Source organism: Channa argus, chromosome 17, assembly GCF_033026475.1.
Source record: "Channa argus isolate prfri chromosome 17, Channa argus male v1.0, whole genome shotgun sequence".
In the NCBI taxonomy this organism is placed as follows: domain Eukaryota; kingdom Metazoa; phylum Chordata; class Actinopteri; order Anabantiformes; family Channidae; genus Channa; species Channa argus.
In genome coordinates, this window is record NC_090213.1 from 2,787,010 (window position 1) to 2,808,408 (window position 21,399).

A 21,399-nucleotide genomic window follows, 5' to 3' on the forward strand; every position below is an offset into this window, starting at 1 on the left:
TTGTAACAGCTAGATTTCATGTAGGTGTAACATTTGTACGGTTTTACATTTTCAGGGAAGTCCATGCAATGCTGTAACTTTTTGTAAAGTGATCGATTCACCTTTGCTGTGCATTATGAATGCTAACATTAAAAAACAATCAAAAATACAGTTCATATTAAATTTTAAAACTGTTTAACTGATGATGTATTTTCTTCAACACATAATTTTATTCACCAGATTCACCGATTAGTGACATTTGTTGTCACTAAAAAACCAATAGTCCGTTAAATTCAAAGTTAATTTAACTTTTTATATTGTTTTAAAAGGTCCTTTGCTCTCTTAAGTACATTTCACAAAATAAATAAACCCTTGATATAAAATTCAGCTGTTAAATTACTTTTTTTTTTTTTTTTTTGCATTTCCTAATACTGATGTTCTCTAGCTGGTGACAGAGTAAAACTGTCAGGTGACTTGTGTGATTTATCAGCCGCTGTAGCTCTTGAACCAGAGTTGGGCTCGTTTTACTCGTGGTAAGAGTGTTTCACAAATGAGGCCCCCGGTGCCAGAGGCCAGTCTAGTTAGCCAACCTGTGGGCCCTGCTGTGCAGAGAGCCTCATATAAAACATTATTATTATTATTATTCCCTCCCTGGGAGCTGGTTATAGCTGTTCTGAAAACTCATTTCCCTCTCCTCTTGTCCATGTGAATACCCCCTGATAGGGAGAGGGAAGGAGAAAGGAACAATAACTGCATTTCATATGACAGGGAAATGAATAATTTCCACTGCGAGTGCACATGCGGAGTGTGCATGTGTGTGTTGATGTGCAGTCTAGTGCTGTGTGTAGGGTATTTATGTGTGTTTTTGCCTCGTGCCATTGTGGAGCGATTGGGCATTGTGATACACAAGGCAAGCACAGAGATTGGAGCATCGATCTTGTTTCCTGGAGAACCGCGGTGGAGAGAGAGAAGCTAAGAGATGGAAAGAGAAATTCAGGCACAAAGTTAAGATTAAGATACATGGGTCTGGGGAAAATGATTAACACGCCATAAAAGCAAGAACGAATGATTAGAATAGGGATTTTTTTTTTTCCTTCCACACATTTTTGCTATAAAAGTCCATTCTAGTTGTTGTGGATTTGAAAACCATTCCACTCAGGCACATGCTGAAATTCAGACAGACAAGGAAAATTTTAAAAAAAAAAAAAAAAAAAAAAAGCTTGGTTCCAGTGAGAGTATCGTTTGTGTTTTTTTTTTACCTGGCGCTTTCGGACAACTCATCCAGGCCTGAGCCCTGCAGCCACGACAATGCTGCAACCTGAACCCAAAGATCAATGAGCAACCGACTCAGAACACGAGTGCAAAAATGCATGTTCAAAAATCATCATGACAGCTAAACGTACAAACATCACAGTGCTTCCAAATCCTGACATGCTGGTAAATGTTCACACTTCCATAATTATGCTTCTCATTCTCCATGAATATGCATCTAACATCTATCAGGCCAAATCTGCTAATGCCAACCCTAACTATGATGTCGTACAAATCCAGCTTTTGGACATCGGTCTGTGTGGAGACGTAAAGCAAGATAAAGACATCATCAGTGTATCTTTTGTAATATTGACAGTCGTACAAATGACTGTCAATATTACAAAACATACACTAAATGTCATGTTCAGTGCTATAGAATACTTTAAATTGGACCTGACTTCACACAAAAATGTGAAATGTGCCATGATCCTCTTCTTTAAGGACAGAGAAATAGAATATGACTAAGTCTATCACCTGGCTGGAATTTTTAAAAAGCTGCATTGCACTTCCTGAAGCTAAAAATCCAGGTAAAACACTCAGACTAATGCAGAAACTGAAAACAAGCCTGGACGAGCATCACCGGGGGTGAAACCCAGCATCCATGTATGTGTATGAGTTCCAGACATTGACATTAAAAGTGACCATTTCATTTATGATTCAAACCCATTCTGGTGGCCTTCTGAGCCAAACTGATAAAAACGGTGACACGGTTCAAATATACATGGACCTGAGTGTATACACCTGCATCGTTTGGTCAGACATTTCAATCCCATTAGTTGGTCTTTGTGAAACCAGGACTGAATTTTTATGGCACTAATCACAGGACAACGAGCCAACAGTCGCTCTGGCTGTGTTTGTGATAGCACTGGCACCAGTCAGCCCTGGTGTCAAGTATGTGAAAGAGAGAGAGGTGCACACAGAGAAAGCAGTGTGTCCTTCATTATTCAACGAACCAACAGATTGTTTCCTCTCATGTTTGGACTTCTGAAGGCAGAAACTCCATAAAGACCCCCTGCCAACCTGCCTGAGGACACTGGCACACTTCAACCACAGAGCTTCAAAGGCTGCTGTGTGTGTGTGTGTTCCTGCCTCTGTGCAATAAATACCTTTTTTTTTTTTTTTCCTTCTTGTGTGCACGTGCAGATGAGGTTGTTTCTGTGTGTGAGGGTGTGTTGGTGTGTAGTTATATGTGCAAACAGCAGAGGAAGTAGTCATGCTAGGTAAACAGGAGTGCAGACTAATCCTATGAGGAATGGAAGTTGTGCATTAGCATTTGAATAGTGCACAGTGCCACGATTACTGCTGACAAACCTCGCACACATCCTTGTCTTGGCTCACACACCAATACAGTGCATATACTCGGAGCTGAGGAAGATTTGAGCACAAAAAAAAAAAAAAAAAAACTTGGCTTTTATCCATTGGAGGTTTCTGAACTACATTGTGCCTCACAATTCCACACCTCTGCACATTCTCACCTGCCCACTGCCCAAACACACCCACGTGCTCCAGTTACTGTACGTGCACCATTAATATTGTGATTATATAGTAATTAGACCAATAATGAGGGTACGAGTGCATGTAAACAACATCTGATGACATGCAAGTATGCGTAATCACAGGAATATATGCTGGTGCACGAAACATTGCATTTTCCTAATGTTGTTATATGTATTTTTGGTGTACTAGCATGAAATTGTCAGGACAAACATCCACAAAGAGACACACTTTGCCTTTTCCAGGAACACTCCTCACTTACCATTCTATGCTATTATAATAGAAAGGCCCTAATGTATGTATGCTTCCTTTTGTGCTAGGAATCATTATACAAAGAAGGCTGGAGCTGCTGGAAGATCCTGCAGTTTTACACTGGGTGTGAAAAACTGTAGGATTAAGTTGGCGAGTCTGTATCTGGCACGGGCATTAGCTGAGGTGTGTTACAGCATGTGTGTCCCGATTTGAAAATGATACACTCACTCACTCGGTCACACACACACATACATATCCTGCTGAATGAACAGAGATTCTCTCATTAGCTCGTAGGCTCACATCTCACAGAACAAGTCCACACAAGAGAAGACAGTCTTTTTTTTTTTTTTTCTAACCCCCTTCTTCTTCTCCTGATCGGCTAAGTGGTTGCAGCTGTTTCTTACCCCTCCAACTGAAGTAGTTTAATTACATTTCAAGTTTCATACTGAGGCATTTAGCTGAGGATCTTATCCAGGTCAACTTACAATGAGAGCAACAGCACATTAAGCTTCAATGCCTGAATTATCCACTGTTTGAAAAACACCTCCTACTCCTGCTCAATCATTTATCAAAATTAAGAAAGTGCAGCTCTTCTTTCATCGGTAGATTTAGGAACCGTTGACGCCTTCAGATCTTTGTTGACAGATACTCATTACACTCTGCTGACTGGATTTTCAATTTTACACAAATATTTAATCATTCTGAGTAATTCTGCAGATTATTATTTGTCAGATTTCCCCTTGGAATATGGAATCACTGATAATTCATCATTATAAACTAAACACAGTATATTACAGACACTGTGCCTGTCTCACCACCTCCACCTACACACATGGATACGCCCGAAAGACCTGTTGTTCCAGATGTTCGCTATAATTCACAGATTCAAGTTTTGACATGATGAATGTGCTGGATGGGAGGAAGGCATGAGGAAGGCATGTAGCACATTTGACAATCAGGTCATAGTTGTCATTATGCTCAAAACAAAAATGTAAATTTTAAAGCAAACAACAAGCTGAGTACACACATTGAGGGTCTGTTCAAGTTCTGTTGTTTTGCTGCTCAGAAAAGAGACTTTTCTGAAAGCTTTCACTCAGCAGCTGCAGTGCATCAGCATTTCACATTTTTGCCATTTAACTGATGCTCACATCTAGAACGACCCACGCTGAAAACAAAACTGGGATAAGCCCATCCATCCATTCATTATCCTCACTGCTGCAGGGGGACTGGAGCTGATCCCTGACATTGGGCAGGAGGGCCAGCTACACCCTGCACAGGTCACCCGTCTATCACAGGACCACACACACAGGCAGCATGTTCACAGTTGCACCTACGGGCATTTTAGAGTCACCTATTTATTACATGTTGGTGTTGGGATTAGGGGAGGGAACAGGAGGAAACCCGTACAGGCACAAACATGCAAACTCCACACGGCGGCTACAAACACAGGACACTTTAGCAGGATAACCCTCAGTTCCAGAATCACCTGCATCAAAAGCAACCATTAATAAGCAGCTCGGCAACATACTGATCGGATTCCCGAACATGCACATGCAGTGTGGGTGGAGAGGTTATGTGCAGCCCTGTTGTCTTTGTCCCTTTGACACACACACACACACTGAAATGGGAATTGAAAATAGGATCCAAAATATCCAATTGACCAGGGCTCTGACGTTATCCAACAGATCGTTTTATCAATGTCACTGTTTTTGTTAATTCAGTTGCACACTGCAAATAGAAATGTGCCATGACCTCAAACTCTCTTTCTGCACTGCTGTAAACTTGCAACACGAAGAACTTACGCAACAGAGAGGACTCTGCCTTGCAGATAAACCATCTGCATTAATGCTGAGTAAACCTGAGTTTACTGTTTTTCCAAAACGCCAATCAAAAAAATCTTCAGGCATCAACAAGGGGATCGATGATGGAATTGGTATAAAGGAAATCTCATCACCAACACACAACACACGTGCATCCACGCAATGATCTTTACATCTAACACTGTGGTAAAACACACTGAATTGTGTACATGAAAAGAGAACACAACGCAAACCTTCTTAGTACAGTCAACATGTCAACATGAACATACTAAGAAGCACAAGTTTTATAATTCTACAATTTTCCTATAGGCCAGGCAGTGTGTGAAATGCAAGTTATAAGTTTTGACGCTTTTACCACTTTGCTACTTTTTATCACAACAGTCCTAGTTTGTTTGTGTGCTGGTGGGTCAATAAAACACGGTTAGGGGGAGTCAGAATCAATACCCTTCAGCCCAGACAGAGTTAACATGCCGCACAGGGTCTTTGCATAACAGGCATCCTGCAGAGCGGACAGGGTGCAGGCACCAAGCGGGGCCAGAATGAACCTAGTTATCATCAATGGAGGCACAGTACTCTGATAACGACTTTATACATGAGAAAAGCCTCTTTAGTCGATTAATGGGCATATTATTAGGGTTTATTATTTTTTATGGGTGAGGCCCCTTTACCCCCCAAAACGATTAACTCGTTTCCTCTGCATACAGGATGATTGTGGGATCAAACATGGACAAATGCTTCCTGATGGTAAAAAAAAATAACTTTTACTTAAAGGGCATCTTCACTCATTTACAACTTACTTTCTTTGGCTCTAGTTTGGGGAGCAAACACGTCTTTAAATGGCCTAAAACCTCCGCCAAGATTCGCCACATCAAAATATCTCTCCGCTTCCACGCGAAAAACTGGTTTTACAACTCATATACTGACATCTCTTGGTGGCTGTGCCGTTCCAGGACGCGGGAAGACGACATCGTCCGAAGACTTGATGATGAAAACCTCCAGATGATGTCATGTGTTTTGTGTCAGCTAAAAGTTGGGAGATATTAAAATATGAGGACGCCTGAGGGACATTTAACAGCATTAATGTGCATGTGGTCACCGAACTACAAAATGGTGAAGTCTGCCTTTAAAACGCAGCGGAATTTGTTTGGCATTATTAGTCTTAAGTTTTGATGTTTGACTATTGTTGACCTTCTATTTTTCACTAAATGTATCACTCACGAGTTATTTTGCATAAAAGCTCACTTTCAAAGCAGCAAAACAGCCTAATAAAGAGCAAACTTCTATCATCTGAACCAAGTTGCTTCCAACTAGTTGCACGTGCGGTGTTTTTACTTAAGCAAATGTTCAAAATATCGAACTATACTTGAAATTAAGTATTACTACAGTTACTCCGATGCTTTTCCACAGTAAGTATCTCTGAGCTTTGTGGAAGTACGCGCCCTAAAACCCGTCTGGCGTCACTTTAAACTCGGTTCTGATGCCTGGAAGTCCCTCAGTTCGTTTGGCGCGCGCGCACACACACACACACATACACACAGACACATACACACAGGTGGAATCGCCTCTACTTCACCTGGTTGTACGGCGGCTCTCCGCCTTCTTCTCCTCCTCCTCCTCCCGCTCCTCCTCCCGCTGCTCCCGCTCCGGCACCGAGCTCCGGCAGCCTCCTCCGGCTCAGCACCAGCAGGTAAACCAGCGCTCCCAGCCACACCAGCACCGCCACGGCCACCGCCAGCCTCCGACAGAGACGCTTCATTTTGCGGTCAGGAGAAGCCGGCGGCGCCCGCAGCCCGGACGCTGTCAGAATCCCATTTTACAGGAGCCGCGAAACAAACCCAGGAGCCCGAACGAGCCGCAATAACTAACAGAGCACAAGTGGGTCCGGTCCCGCTGACGGTGAAGCACGGACTGCCGCGCGCTCCCTCTCTCTCCCCCCCTCTCTCTCTCTCTCTCTCTCCAACAACTCACAGAAGCTCGAGCGCTGACACGCCTGACAGCCCCGAGCGCGTGCGTGTGTGTTTGCGCATCAGCGTCTTTCGCTGAGGGACTCCTGGACCCTCCTGAAGGTTGGAACGGGAGAGCATGGAGCTCCACCTGCCGACACGCACAACTACTGAAGCCAAGACAAGGGAAGAGAGGAAAACGCTGATGGTCGGATTTGTGCCACCATCGGCTCTTTCAACGTGTCTGAGGCGCAGGTCCAGGTCAGGGGGCGACTCGTCAGACGTCTTCTTTAAAAGGCCACAAGGGACCACGGGACAATGCAGACAGACATAAAACACAAAACGTCAAAAAAACCAACAACATGAAACATCAAAAACCAGAAACTACATTTCTAAAAATAGACAATAAAATAGACAATAAAAAATACACACAAAATGAGCAATAACCCCCCCCCCCCAAAAAAAACCCCCAACAAAACATGACACGTCAAAAACAGAAACTAAAATTCTAAAATTGCAAAAATGACCAAAACAGACACAAAATGTCCAAAAATAGACACAAATTGGCAAAAACACAGAAACGAAACGTCAAAAAAAAAACATGTTAAATTTGCATAAGCTAAGTTGCCAAAAAGTAAGGGTGGGAGACCCTTCCGACCCTCCCCGAGTAGAAACGTTTGAGCATGATGTCCACAAGAAAGTGAACGAAGCCCCCAAGGCCCCAAACATCAGTGAACGTCAGAGCCAAGTCGCACACGCTGGTTGATTTTTGCTAATGTGGCCACACAAACACACAAACAGGGACGCGATTCTCATCAAATGTGTCACACAAACGGAGTGAAGTGGAATAAAGCATCTGGCTTTGATTCAAAGCCATTTAGGCAGAAATGCGGAGGGATGGAAGATGTGAAGAAGAGGAAGGAGGCTCAGAAGGACGAAGCGTGGTCAGTATCTCACGGACTGTATCACTTCCTGCTGTTTTGAATAGGTCAGTGGCTCCTGGGTCAATTTTTAACCCTTTTTACCCCAGAAAAGGCAGAAGAGCAATTAGAGAACCGAGAAGCCGGTTAGAAAGAGAAGAAGAGGAGAAAAGTGGAGAAGGAGCAGGAAAAGCAGAACTCAAGAGGAGAGAAAAGACGACAAATAGAAACAGAAAACAAAATCTGAGACGACGAAATTGAAATGGGATGTTTTATGTCAATACATGATCACATCCACCACTGAGCACTTGATCTCAGCGCTATTAATGACGGTTCCTCAACTTTTTGTGACGTCCCCAGACTCCGTCTTCACTGTCTTAGTGCGCCATCTAGTGTGTGTGCAGGGGAATTACTGTGTCCGCTCCCAGTGTCAGGCAGCTCAAAGTGGGAAAAACAGGCAGGTCCCACTCCCCGTTTGGAAAATCCTTTATTTACAGTTTCCAAACGTGGAGACTTCAAGCAGCATTGTTTGAAATGGAAAAACAAAATGACAAATGACATCATTTCATCTGCTCATATAATTATGACTCCTACTTGTGAACTACAGGAAATGAGGAATTTCTCTCAGTCCTGCAAACCAGCGGGGTGAAAAGCGCCAATATATCTTTTAACATTAAAAGAGTCCTATGTTAACTCCACTTGATTCAGAAGCCACTTCTCAAGCAAAAAAAAACTAAAAGTGTTCAAATATGTTTTTCAATTCCAGCCTCGGAAGTGAGAGAATTCCCTGATTTTCATTTTTGGGGAAATTTCCTTAACCATCATTAAATTGACAATCAAATCTAATCAATTATACCAATAACTTTAAATTGCAGCCCTACTTGACTTACAGCCATTTTATGTTTTGCTTTTAGTTAGAACTACCATTTCTAGACCATTTTCAAATATTATCAAATGCATTTTATACTATTATCTGGTGGTATCTGGCTAATTAAGGGGTTCATGTTCATCTTCATGGGAAAAGATTAAAAACTCAATGCTCACTCACTAACTTGCTTTGGGGCTTTTAGCTGATGGCCATAATCATTAAACCTGAGAAGAGCAACGTTATATTTATGATTTGGTAGAAGCCCAACATGTGGTAATTCTACTGCTCAGGTAAAATTCTAAATGCAAAGCTTCGAATGTGGTATTTTTACTTATTTGAACACTTCACCACGTGTTTGATCCATGTTGGTTGATTTCAGTGATTTATATATTTTTTGATGAATGGTACCAACTATTTCATCCTTGTCTGCAAGTTCATCTGACTTGTTAGCTAAAAACGAGCACATTCGTATTATTGTATTCAGTTTATTTTTTAAAGAGCAAACCCCTTTCCAACAATTGTTAATATGGGCAAAAAGAAACGCACATTAACACACACACACACGTCCTCTAATCCAGTTTATTTTCCTCAGCAGAAAATGGAACACGATAAAATTAAAGAGAAAATACGACAGAATTATGTTCTTGCTTTTTTTATACATTTAACTAAATATGCCACTCTATACTAGGATGTAAGTAACTCAAACTGATATAAGGTTAAATAATTTTTCTTTAAAAAGATACAGAAAGATATTCCACTTCTTCCATTTCTCATTAGCACTCAAAAAAAAAAAAAAAAGGAACGAGGATTTCAAAATGTCAAAATAAGAACCAGCCCAGACATTTCTCCAAACTCCCAGCATCCTTTGCTGTGTTGTCGCTGGAGAAGGATGGGGGCGAGGTGAGGCGGGGGTAAAGAAACAACTTGTGCATGAGGATTAGCATAGTTAGGTGGTGTCTGGTTATAAGTGTGCTCCACCTGAATCAACTTTTATCAAAGTTATTTTGCAAACAAACACAAGACGCTTTCTGAATTTAGTGCCATTCAAGGGAAATGTACTGCTCACGTTGTCTCAAATTGAAAAACGGTCACCGACATTGCACTGTGTGATGCTGCAAGGTACATTTCATGTAGAGTCCTGCATCTACAATGTGTGTCAAAAATCCAAAGAACAAAAGGTTAAAATGTAAAGAAAATGTCTGTCTCAAACAAAAAGCTGATTTTGGTAGAAAACCAAAGTTTTAGGAGGAGGAGGAGGTGTGTAACTGAACAATACGCACAGCACAGACTCCAAGCAGTCAGAGTGCACGGCCTGATGATAAGGAGCTGGGTCGGAAGTGATGAAACAAAACCTTAGGAGGAAAAAGGGAAAAACCTCTTAATTTGAAAAGCTGCTTCTGCAGCCAAAAGCAGCTGATGCATCATTCGACACTGGGGAGCAGGTGTAAATCTGTGTCAGTGGATGCACAACCTTGGCCGCAAAAGAAGAAACACAATGTTGGACTGCTGGGATTCAAAAGTTTACATTTAATCATAAAGTTACACCTGCGTAAGAGTTTTAATTAATCAATAGGAATATTTGACCGAGAGGAACGAATTGCGGTCGGTTAACTTGCTGAAGTGGCGACTTAAACACTTCTGGCTGGTCCTACTTCACTAACCTCGTGTTTATTTGAGCTCTGGGTGTATAACACCACCACATCAACCAGCGCTTGCTCGCGTCTCATCCTTTAAACCAATGTGCATCAATATGACATCACTGTTTTAAACCGTGGGACAAACCCCATCACTCTTAGTGAAATCTCACTAATACAAGCAACCTGAAATTATAATATTTAGAGAATTATGACCTTTCCAATTTACAATGAAATGACAACTAATACTATCCACAAAACACAACCTAGGAAATTATACAACAATTTAAAAGGGTGGAAAGTAATTTATAACTTGACTGATCATCTACTGCAGAAACACTCCGATGAACATCGGGTATTTGATTCTGAAAATCAATACACTGCACTTTGGCGACCAACTTTTCATCTGAATACAAAAATTCAGTTGCGTTTCCCTTTATGCATCTAGAACAACAGTACCACTCAGCAAATTGAAAACAGGAAGGGAAAGAGAGGAAAAGAAAAGGTCTGCTACACAGAGGATTTATCAGAGTGACTCTAGTCCATTAGTGTGGTTTCATTATTTTATAGAATAACTGTCAAACAGTCCATGTGAGCAGAGGCAGGGATTTGGCTGTATTGTCCTCCACAACACCATGGTTAAGCAGTAAAAACAGAGCTAATCACCATGACGGCCACACGAAAGAAGAAGAGAGAGAGAGAAAAAAAAAAAGGAAATGTCAGCATCCTTAGACTGTCTCACATTACAAACTTAACTCAAACCTGCACAAATTCACTGTTGCTGGTACCATGCACAAGCTGAATATGGATAGTGATGCAGTGCATGGCCCCAGATGTTAGAAGGAGGAAAAAAAAAAGAAGGAAGAGGAAGGCAGGGTTACAGGTTTGACACTCCAACCCCTTGATGACGACCTGAGGAGTGGACGTGGGATAGAGCTGGACCCCTCACCCGCGACCAAGAAATGGAAATGAAACAAATGCTCTGTCGAATGAGAATCCAAACGGATCAGTTCAGCTCAACGCTACAACAGTTCATCATCCATTACTTTCTGTACTGAGAGAAAGAAAAGAAAAAAAAAAAAAGCAAAGGAGGAGGAAACCGTGGCGAGAAGGCGGAGCTGTGCGTGATGTACGACTGACTGGATCCGTCTCTCTGCTGGGTCCTTCCTCTGAAGACCGGGAGGATTGGGGAGGTGGGGTTAAGGCTGTGTGTGTGTGTGTGAACATGCGATACTGAACGAACAGCGGCTTCGTCCAGAGCTGAGCCCAAACAGACGCTCTGGGCTGGAAATCAGGACACTGACAGGGCAGCGTGAAGCTCAGATCCAGAATCGTTGGGTCAGATGCAGGATGTTACGACCATGCTCCCTCCCCTCCTCCTGTTATTCCCTCCCCCTCCCCCCTCCCCCCATTGTCCCATTTGTCCCATTTGTCATTCCTCCTCGTTCTCCTTCCACCACCTCCTCCTCTTCTTCTTCATTGTAAGCGCATCATCTTAAGCTGGATGGCTGGTCACAGTGTGACCAATCAGGAGCACTCCTCCCCGATGCGTTGGCACGAGCGGCCCACCTTGCGGTCCAGCTTCACCATCTTGAGGACGGCCTCCTCACGCCCGCGGCCCAGATGGTCGAACAGACAGTCATGCTGCTCAGGAAGACGGTGCAGCATGCAGAACACGTAGCCTGGGAGGGAAACGGAAACAAGGGGTTTAGGGATAGGTGACACCGATAATTGCACTTCTTTCACGCTTTGACACTGCCAAAGCAATTATTAACTATAACCATACAAACACGGTTTGGTGACGTGAATTACTGTCCCTGTTCAATATGAAGTCAAAAATACATAAAATTGTTAATACATTTTTAATTGACGTGCAAACTTCCCCAGTCTCAAAAACAGGTTGTGTGGAGCTGGGAGTTGTGCGTTGGAATCAGGAGGGAGATGTGGAACCAAGACAAGCTAGGACTAGCAGACCAGGTTAGAAAATCTAAATGGGTCTTGTAAGTAAGTATTGGCCTAAAAAGTACCACTTTAAATCTTTTACTTGAGTTTTAAGTTTGTGTACTTCTACCACATCTGCACTCAGTGCATCCTCTGCATTTTGCTGTGCAGCTGCAGACTGCTGACCGTTGACCTCTGCGACACGGCCGATTGTGTATCGGTGCATATCATTAGGAGTTTATGAACATGCATTTTAACATGCCGTTTTCCATAATTCAAAATTGGGCACTTAGTGTTTAATTTTTAAATGTTTAACAGCTTTGTGATGATCCATAACCTTCCCTGTTAATATTTTTAACCACTGTAAGCTTTACTTTACAGCTTTAGTTTTTGATGTCAAAAGTATATATTCATCTTAAATAATTAAAAAATGAGATTTAGCCTTTAGCCTGGCATAAAGCACCTGCTGCACTGCAGTAGTTTATGTAGTTTCATGAAGACACACTTTCAGCCACGGTGGTGGAATCACATCAGAGAAATGAATAACACTGTGCAGCATGTGCTTCCTTTTGGGTCATAACGACACATGACTGAAAGCCACACGGAAGAGTTGCTACTGACCACAGCGACACGAGCCCAGTTCCTGCTGTACCAGCTCTAGTTTGGTTTGGCAGCGATAGCAGCGTCGACGGTTCTTCTGCTTGGGCGTCCCGCGGGCCTCCTCTCCGCTCCCCTCCTTCTCGTCTGTCCGTGGCCGTTTCTCTGGCGTTGCCTCGCTCTCTGGGCCTGAGGCTGTAAACAAACAGCAGTGTTAAAAGTTAGCACTCAAACTGGGGCAGGTCACACCAAGCTACTGGCAGCAAGGAGAGGCCGACCGTACCCGATTCTCGTGGACGTTTTGTTGGTGTGCAGGTTGTGCCTTGGGCTGTTTCTGTGGACGACACGCCTGTGGATGAAAACGAAGACACGTGAGACAGTATACTAGTGTTTTGCTCAAAATGAAAAGGAACCTTTCACATTGAAGCGCTACTATGTCTATCCAGAAACACTGCTGATGTAGTCTTAAGCTCGACCATTGCTGGGGGGGAAGTGCAGCATGAAATGATTTCCCTTGTCTCGTAAGTTGTTCACATTAAATCATGCTGCCTTGGTGCGAGTAGCTGAATGAATCAGATCCCTCAGACTAAATCTGGTTAGAGCTTTATCTCCGGTGTTTGCGACTCCCGGTAGATTTAAAAAAAACAAAGAACAGACAGAGCAATGTTTCAATACAGCCTGCTACAGACAATCAGTGCTGCGTTTACTAATTAGGTGATTTAATGTAGAACTCGTAGCAGCTTAAACTGTAAATTCATGCACAGTTTTTCCATTTGCAAACACTGATCATCATTACACTGCCGGGTTTTGTTTCCCTGCAAATGAATGCCACAAAACAGAAAAAGCATGTGTGAAGTCACGGTTATCCCATCTTACCTTCCCTTGTGCTGGGAAATGAGGGCGAGGCTTCTTCGGTTGACGGCTGCTCGGAGCTAGAAGGCAGTGACGACGATAGGGATTGGCTACTGCTACTGCTCGTCTCGCTGCTGAAAACGGACGATTGGCTACTCCCAGTGCTTTGGATAGGCTTGGAGGTGGTGCAGTCCTCCCCTGGCTGCTTCTTTTGGACGTCTGTGGTCAAGGACAGTAAGAAAGGGAGTAGAGGGAAAGAAAAAAAAAAGTAAAAATAGAACAGAAGAGAAACAGTAGACACAGACAGATGGAGGAGGAGAACAGGAGGCAACACAGAAACAGTCAAATCAGGACTTATGGGCCTGTTTATGGTCTGTAGAACAGAAATACAGATGTGCTCGGCAAACGTGTTGTCACTACGCTTGTAACGATGAGTTATAGTGAAGTCGCTACCAGCAAGACCAGGAAAATGATTTTTACAAAATATAGACGTACGCTGAAAGACAATATTAGAATTAAATAACCATCTGTTATTTAATCACAAATGTGGGTGCAACAGCAAGGACTTATTGGGCTTCTGTAGATTTGCAAATCAGCAAAATAACCAATAATTGATAGCTATGTTGCACCCAGGGACATCAGTTGCATGTATTTCTCCATCTCCCGGTTTGTACAACAGTTCTGTCTTCTGGTAATGGTAATAACAGATTTTGTGCCTTGAAATAAAATAAATGGATCTTTAAGTTAAACATATTCAAGTCTTCCAAACAGTAAATGCACCAAAGTCACGTTTTGTCAGAGATACTGGCTGTAAGTTAACTTTGTTACCCAATGTGATTGGGTAAGAGAACAACATCACCACCTTGGATGACTGAGCCGAACTTCAGACCTCTCTATAGAATAATAATTCAGACTTCATCGATCTGTCTTTACTCTTTCCCCCTTCGGGGAGGGTGAGGGAGGTCAGCCTAGATTTTAGTTTCTCCTCCACACGTGGGCTAACCCACTTCGGCTCAGCCTTCGTACTCATGTGTATTGAGTCTATTCTGAGCATTACTGCCGTCTCTGATGCCAGACTCATAGCAGGGCCCTTAGGTCCTTGCTGTCTGCCATACTCTCCGGTTGCCATGGCCACCGACAGGGCTGCAATGTATCCTCAACCCATCTTCCCAAACACAATCAGGGAAGTCTTTGGAAAAAAAAAAATCAATCATGTGCACCTTGACATTTTCAAACTTTAATTGGACACTTTTTCTTGTCAGACACTTGTCACATTTTGGAAAAACACAGCGTCTACATTTTTAAGGGGGGTTTGCAACAAGAATTGTGTCAGTTTTCCAAACGTACATCTGTTTCTCACAGTAAAACACAGGAACTCTATATAAAAAGTAACTTTAAGTTTACTGTTTAACATAAAGAAACCTCATCCTATTTAACAGGTAACTTTTTAACTTTGACCTGACATTTTTCTCCAAATAGCAGATGCATCATTTACATGTCCTTGCTAACTGAAATCAGCTGGGACACCTCGCCTAGGACTGCAGCTGGCTGTGTCCACGGCTGCCACGTAAAGAGCAGTGCCTTCCAAAAGAGAAAGACTTGGAAATCATAAACATAAAATTATATAGCTCTGGCTTTAATACATTCATCTCAGAAGCATGCATAAATATGGCCAATCAGGGATCAGCTCTGTAGCTGAGGAACAAACCACAGGTGAACCACTCAAGGCAAATGATGCAGGTTTCCTGTGTTTTTGTTCACGTTGTGTATTATAACGTTAGATTAAGTTACATTAGAAGTGTATGTATAAGTGCACCGATGACAGACACCTGCGCAGCAAAGTGTTGTCGGCTTACCACTGCACCTTTAGGTCATGTCCCCACCCAGTAAGGGCAGACAAACTACATTTTAGCATAAGAAAACTGATGACAAAATGACAGATGGCAGTCTGCCAGTAAACAAGAGAGACATTTTTCAGGAAACAGAATTTGGGCAGCTGATTTCAAATATTTCTTCACCAGTATGACTTTAGAGAGCAATTTCGGGGGAAAAGGGAAACCATGAAGGTAATAATGCTTACTCTGCTGTGCAGGTTGTTTTATTTGACTACATTTAAACCTAGGATAGTTTTACACACTGTTACACAGAAGAGAGAGAGCTGTGTGTAATGCTTCTAAAGCCCTTTGCTGTGGCATGATATGCACGTTTAAACTAACTTACAATGGCCATTTGATCTTATTTAGCTAGTTTATCATTATTGCAATTAAATAAATATTTTGTGTTGAGTAAACTCACCAGCAAAACATTTAGAGCAGAGGTTCATGGTTTTACTGGACCTGGGGAGAGAGAAGAGGGTGTAAACGTGAGTGTAATTAGGAAAAATGCAAGCATCTTCCCTTAAAAACCGCTAGTAGTTGTTTTAATTTCAAGACAATCACTGCATTAAATATTAAACTACAATTAAAATGGAGGACGGCAAAAATTAGTTTACAAAATTAGAAACTGTACAGAAAGGAAGCATGTAATGCTTGAAATGACATCGTGCATATTTCTGGAATAAACACAACACAACTGCTGTTTCCATATACAAACAACTTCAGAAGACAAAGGCAAATTCTGAAATATGGCACTGCTTTGATAACAAACACTATTTCTTTTTCAGTATCTCAAATGACAGATCACATGCTGAGTGCCAACCATAACATCTTTCATAATCTCTCCTAAGATTTCATTTCAGGAACCTTTTTTTGCTTTGGTTTGTCATTCTGGCAAGCAGGCTTTTGTGTCACCATAAATGTAATGTGCAGTAACAGGAACAGGAACAGTGCGACCTTTTTAATGATTGTAATTATTTTAATGTTTTCCTATTGTTTAAAAGTGTATTTTTCTCAAGCTAGTTCTGTGCAACAAGCGGCGCAGGTGGTCATTTCCTCAGTCAGACAACGTAAGATAAGGTTTTGTTCTTCACATTGGGCTTAGCTCAAGTGAAAACCACTTGGTAACCTGAGTGAATACTAACAATTTTTGAAAACAAAAAGCCTGAATTCCATCTGCCTGGCACCGTCGTCATACTGTGTACTGCTGAGATTGACACAAGGCAGTTAAAGATGTCAACATCCAGTCCGTCAAGCTGAGATGCCAGAAAACTGTGGTTCCCAAACGTTGCCCCCCTAGGAGACAGCACAACAACACTGCTACACCAAATGCAATATAACCATTCTTGAATGTACAATTATAATGTGTTGTATGCTCCAATTTTCCCAACAGATGAGACTTCATTGGTGCCACTTGTGTTGTTACTTATTCCACATGAGGACGGATTAATGTGGAGAGGGAAATAAAAAAATAAAAAAAGGCGTTTCTCTTCTTGCCGCTCTCCACGACTTCGTGGTGCTGAAAGATGCGCAGCCTGAACAAGTCTTTTTAAATCAAAGCCTTAAATTCTGACATAATGCAAAGTAACGAGAAACGACATAAAGGCAGTGAATGTAATGTTCGGTGGTGCTAACATTACCTACTAAATGAGCTGAACTGAATGAATAACACGGTGATTGGAACTAGCATTCAGTCAAAGAGAGAGAGACTGCGAGGGAGGAGGGAGCCTGTGTGTTAAAAGTGATGCTCTATAGAGGTTAGTTCTGTATGGATATGAACACAGGTGTGAGGTGGGATTCTGACTTCCCCTTTGATGCCCCACGATGTGGCCCCCAAACCTTTGAGGTTTTTCTACCCTATGCTCAAAATGCTTCTGGGTGCCCCCAAAGCAGAGGGGATGAATGTGTCATGGGTTTTACTTTCAGAGTTACGTCCTATAAAAGCCCAGAGCTGCCTGAAAGTCACTGGAATCAGTTAAGACTGCAGCGTGAGCCAGGTTCCAGGAGAATTTAACAGGGACTGGCCTCTAGTGATTTCCATCTTGAAAACGATCCTTTTAGAAACACATCTCTCTGCCTTTTCTTGGTGGCGCCTTCCCCACAGGTTATATTCTGTCAGTCCCTCACTTTCTGGACCTCTCTAATGTTCAATCCACCAGAATACCTTAGGCTGGTGCCTGTCAATAGGACAGAAGCTGGAACACTGTAGCGTGTTCAGATCATTGTTCCTACAGGAACTATGTAACTAAAACAACAGAACAAGCCTGCACAGACCTTTTGCCAAGAAGGTTTTTCCACCTGTAAAGTGTTACTGCACACGTTTCGACAAAATATCTCAAGCTCTATAGATGGATAAGATTTTTTAGGACGACGAAACTACTGATTAGACTTTGGTTAGGACCCCCGGGGCTGTCATTGACATATTTTGCTGTATTTATATTACAGGAAAAAGTGGTCTTCTACCTCTCCACTTTCACGAAGGGGGGCTGAATCAAACACTGACTTAACGTCAGCAAAAGCTGAGCAGACGAGGCCTCAAAGGCTGCATTTTGTACCAGTTGGTTGGGTTTTTGTAAAAGTTACATGTGTCATTTCACAGCGACAAAAAGCCCTGTATGATCCGACTTAAAAACATCAGCACGTACCTGAAATCCACTCTTTGCTCTGTTAAAAAGTCAACAGCTAATAAATAAAGAGCACAATTTTATAGCTACTTAGTAGTAGTTGCTTTATACAATATAAATTAGTTAAATGTTTGGACAGTTAAGTAAAAGTCTGTTACAGCAAGTCTTTGCTTAGTATTTGGCATCTTGCCCTCTGATCTGCTATGTAGTTACTCTAAATTGATTTATTAACAGCATCTCATTTATTCCATCAGACTTTCTTTATTTGCTTGTTTCGGTTTATCTGAAGTCCAACATGTAACTTAAAAAAGTTTGGCTTCAAGAAACCCTGTTCAAATAGTCTTTCCACTGACTTTGAGTCATGCTGACCCTTCAGCATCGAAGGTTGAAGGGTCTGCGATTTGGTGCCAAATACAGTTTTAGAGAAGATCAATGGACATTTGCACTTTACAGTATGCTAAGGAGATCTCGTGCAATCATTTATTTTAAAGATAACATCTGAACTGGCCGCTAGTTTTTAACTAAGGCTGACGAAACTTTCTTGATGTTTTTTGCAATACTGGCTTTAACCAAGCGGAATATGGTGCTGAAGTGCTCGAACACATGTGGTCCATCAGATAGCAGCATACAGAGTGGAAAAAACACAAACACAGATAAGACAACACACACAAAACGCGAGCCATTCACCTTGAACGCTTAAAGAGGGAGCTGTGAATATTTACATGCCATTCTCTGCAGATATATGGTCACATATTAGCCAACTGCATTCAGCCTGTACCAGTGTTGACTTATACTGTGTCAGCTGATATGAAGCGTCAATACAGACATTTAAAGACTTCATTAAGTTTAGTGTTCCGCTACATACTTTTCCATCCAGCCAGAAGTTTATTTCACGACTGTTGAACATACTGAAAATGCTACTAAGATTCTTTTCATTCTCCATACGGGACATGAGGTAATGGTCTAAAATCAGGTATGGGCACAGGCCACTCTGCTCCACAGTACAAAACGTCCTCAGGTGCCATTTCAGCCCAGCTATTTCACTGATTAGCTCAGCTTCACCCAAAGAGGAGAAATTAATCAATACAATTGACTGGAGCAGTCACTGGCTGGAATTAAAAACTGCACATTATCACACACACACACACACACACTCTTGTCTAAACCTGGCTGTAAGGTTATTTTTTTTAAAGTTTGAGCCCTGACAAAAAATTAAGTTGCTGCAAAATCGCTAAATAATTTTCACATAACCAATAGATTTTACACCAAGGCACAAAAAACAAGTATTGGGACCAGCAGGTAGACGCAACCTTAAACTAACAGCGATACTGCTTAAACCATAAAAAAGTGCACTCGTATCATTATTTTTGATGTGATAAGGGGCTGCAAAGCCATCCTGTAACCTTATTTAAAGATCTTTGTAAGTGGCCTTGGGTTTCAGTCACGTGTGGGAAGAGCCTGTGTGGGTCAGGACAGCCCAGCCAGCCCAGCAGCCCCCAGGCCAGGTGTTATTCTGAGCCGGGGCAGGCAGGGAACACTGTGCTGCCATTTGTGACACCTGACATTGACAGGTGGGCTTTCTGGACGCCACAAAATGAAGGCAATCAAATGTGATTTATGACAATGATACGAGAGAAATGCAATATTTCCTACAAAAGTATGAAAACACTAATCTTAGTGTGAGGCACGTATCACAGGGGCTTATAGTGCGTCCATTGTCCTCAGTAATGAGCTGACAGTAATCTGCTTTTTCCCAGCGCCACTTACACCCGTACAGGGCGAAGTAGTGAGTCATGTGTTAGCGCCTGTGTTATATCGATTAAAGGTTACTTGCAAGCATTTTTCTCTGGGTCAACACAAGCGACACCAGTGAATCACATCCGGTATGCAACACACATCCACCGCCCGACAAGACCGAAGGGAAAAACGGCTGTAAAAGAACTCCGGAACAGGTGTTTGACCCCTGGTTAGCTTGAGGGGGAGTCCAAAGGAACGTGTCAGCCGCTTGATACGTTCCCTCTTCGAGGTAACTCGGGAAAACAACGCATGTTTCGAAAAGGAACCTGCTGGCGATAAATCATGTTCTCTCCCCCGGGTACGTCATCTCCTGGGTCCACAAATTGGCTTACAACACGGTGTAGTAGGCTTTAAACTCATGGTCATGTGTTAGCAGCGTCGAAAAGTCCAATTGCGAGCCAAGAAACGAGCGAACATTTAGCTAGTTTTCAAGCTAGGAGCTTATTTATTAGCCAACTTCCCAACCCCCCACCCTCGGCCTGTACAACAGAACAACAACAATGGGTTTGGACTAGTCGAACCCGAGGAGCAGATTTTATGGGGATTTATCATTTGCTTCGAGATTAAAAGCTTTTAATCTAGTTTATACTAGTTCGACCACTTACCCCCAAAACCCACAGGGACACCGGGGAGGTAGACTCGGAGGCTTGCTTCGTTCACTAGTGTCTCCCATGACTTCCAACAAAAAACCGATATGGAAACGCGAGGCTGGGGATGAGTCCGGGGCCTGGTCGTTCCAGTGAGAAAAACGATCCACCGTCGCGTCGCGCAAAAAAAATTAAATAAAATAAAAAAAGATTAATGTCCTCCTGCCTTTAGCGTCCACAAATCGGTGGAAGAAAGTGTCTTCGTCGGTCCGTTTGGGCCGCACCAAGCCTCGGCTGACTCAAACAAAACAGCTCAGTTTGAACTGGAATAATTGAACGGCACTCAAAGCAATCAGCTGGACGTTCGGAAGTTACGACCGACAAACGAAAAGAGGGGGGCGTCCCGGTGTTTTACTCGACACTAAAACGGCCAGAAAAGTCGCCTGCTGCCCATCTAAACACGTAAAATACAATTATGGCGATGTTAAATAGGTGGGTGGGTGCGAAGAAAGAAGAAATAAATAGACTGAGCAAGGCCTTCCCCTCCTAACAGCTGTGGACCACCCCTATTCACACGTCGCTAGTCCGAAATACGCTGGGCCGGAAACGCGTCCATCAAACCAGAAATGTCAATATTGCTTGACAGAAATGATGAAGGTGCTATGAACAGACGCGCAAATCCAATACAGGACAATTAACAGCCTCGAATTATTACAAAGTTACATATTTAAATCTCTGTGTTTACGTAAAGTGAGCGCGCGGTGACAGTATAGAAGCGTTCGACTTCCTTTGATCACGGGCTTCACTGTAATCCGTTTTTACCTGATTACAGTGAGGACTTAGCTCCGCTAAGACGTGTGTAATCAATACAAGAAAACTAAATCAACTTCATTTGCACTGCATCAC

At 42.5% G+C, this 21,399-nt stretch overlaps 2 protein-coding genes across 4 annotated transcripts in view; both read right to left on the reverse strand.

The window, feature by feature from the left end:
* The window catches only part of galnt14 (UDP-N-acetyl-alpha-D-galactosamine:polypeptide N-acetylgalactosaminyltransferase 14 (GalNAc-T14)), a 136,742-nt gene extending 129,794 nt beyond the window's left edge, over positions 1–6,948 (reverse strand). Inside the window, exon 1 of one of the 3 annotated variants that reach the window (XM_067481714.1) lies at positions 6,430–6,941. In XM_067481714.1, the coding sequence (XP_067337815.1) occupies positions 6,430–6,612 (183 nt within the window). In that variant the 5' untranslated portion in view covers positions 6,613–6,941. Of the gene's footprint in view, positions 1–6,429 lie in introns of all 3 variants that reach the window. The other 2 variants (XM_067481713.1, XM_067481715.1) reach the window with 2 other exon arrangements.
* A 2,108-nt stretch (positions 6,949–9,056) lies between these two features.
* LOC137102213 (AN1-type zinc finger protein 3-like) lies at positions 9,057–21,037 on the reverse strand. The gene is made up of 6 exons (XM_067481468.1): positions 20,512–21,037; positions 15,907–15,947; positions 13,636–13,830; positions 13,043–13,108; positions 12,784–12,954; positions 9,057–11,903 (listed from the first exon to the last, which is right to left on the reverse strand). The coding sequence occupies exons 1-6, from the start codon at positions 20,577–20,579 to the stop codon at positions 11,749–11,751; spliced, it is 696 nt and encodes a 231-aa protein (XP_067337569.1). The 5' UTR covers positions 20,580–21,037; the 3' UTR covers positions 9,057–11,748.
* Between the last annotated feature and the right edge of the window lie 362 nt (positions 21,038–21,399).

Coding starts and splice junctions, on each gene's coding strand:
- LOC137102213 (XM_067481468.1), bottom strand. CDS start 20,579: ATGGGAGACACTAGTGAACGAAGCAAGCCTCCGAGTCTACCTCCCCGG. Junction 13,831..15,906: donor CTGCTCTAAATGTTTTGCTG/GTGAGTTTACTC, acceptor CCTTGACCACAG/ACGTCCAAAAGAAGCAGCCA. Junction 12,955..13,042: donor AAAACGTCCACGAGAATCGG/GTACGGTCGGCC, acceptor GTTTGTTTACAG/CCTCAGGCCCAGAGAGCGAG.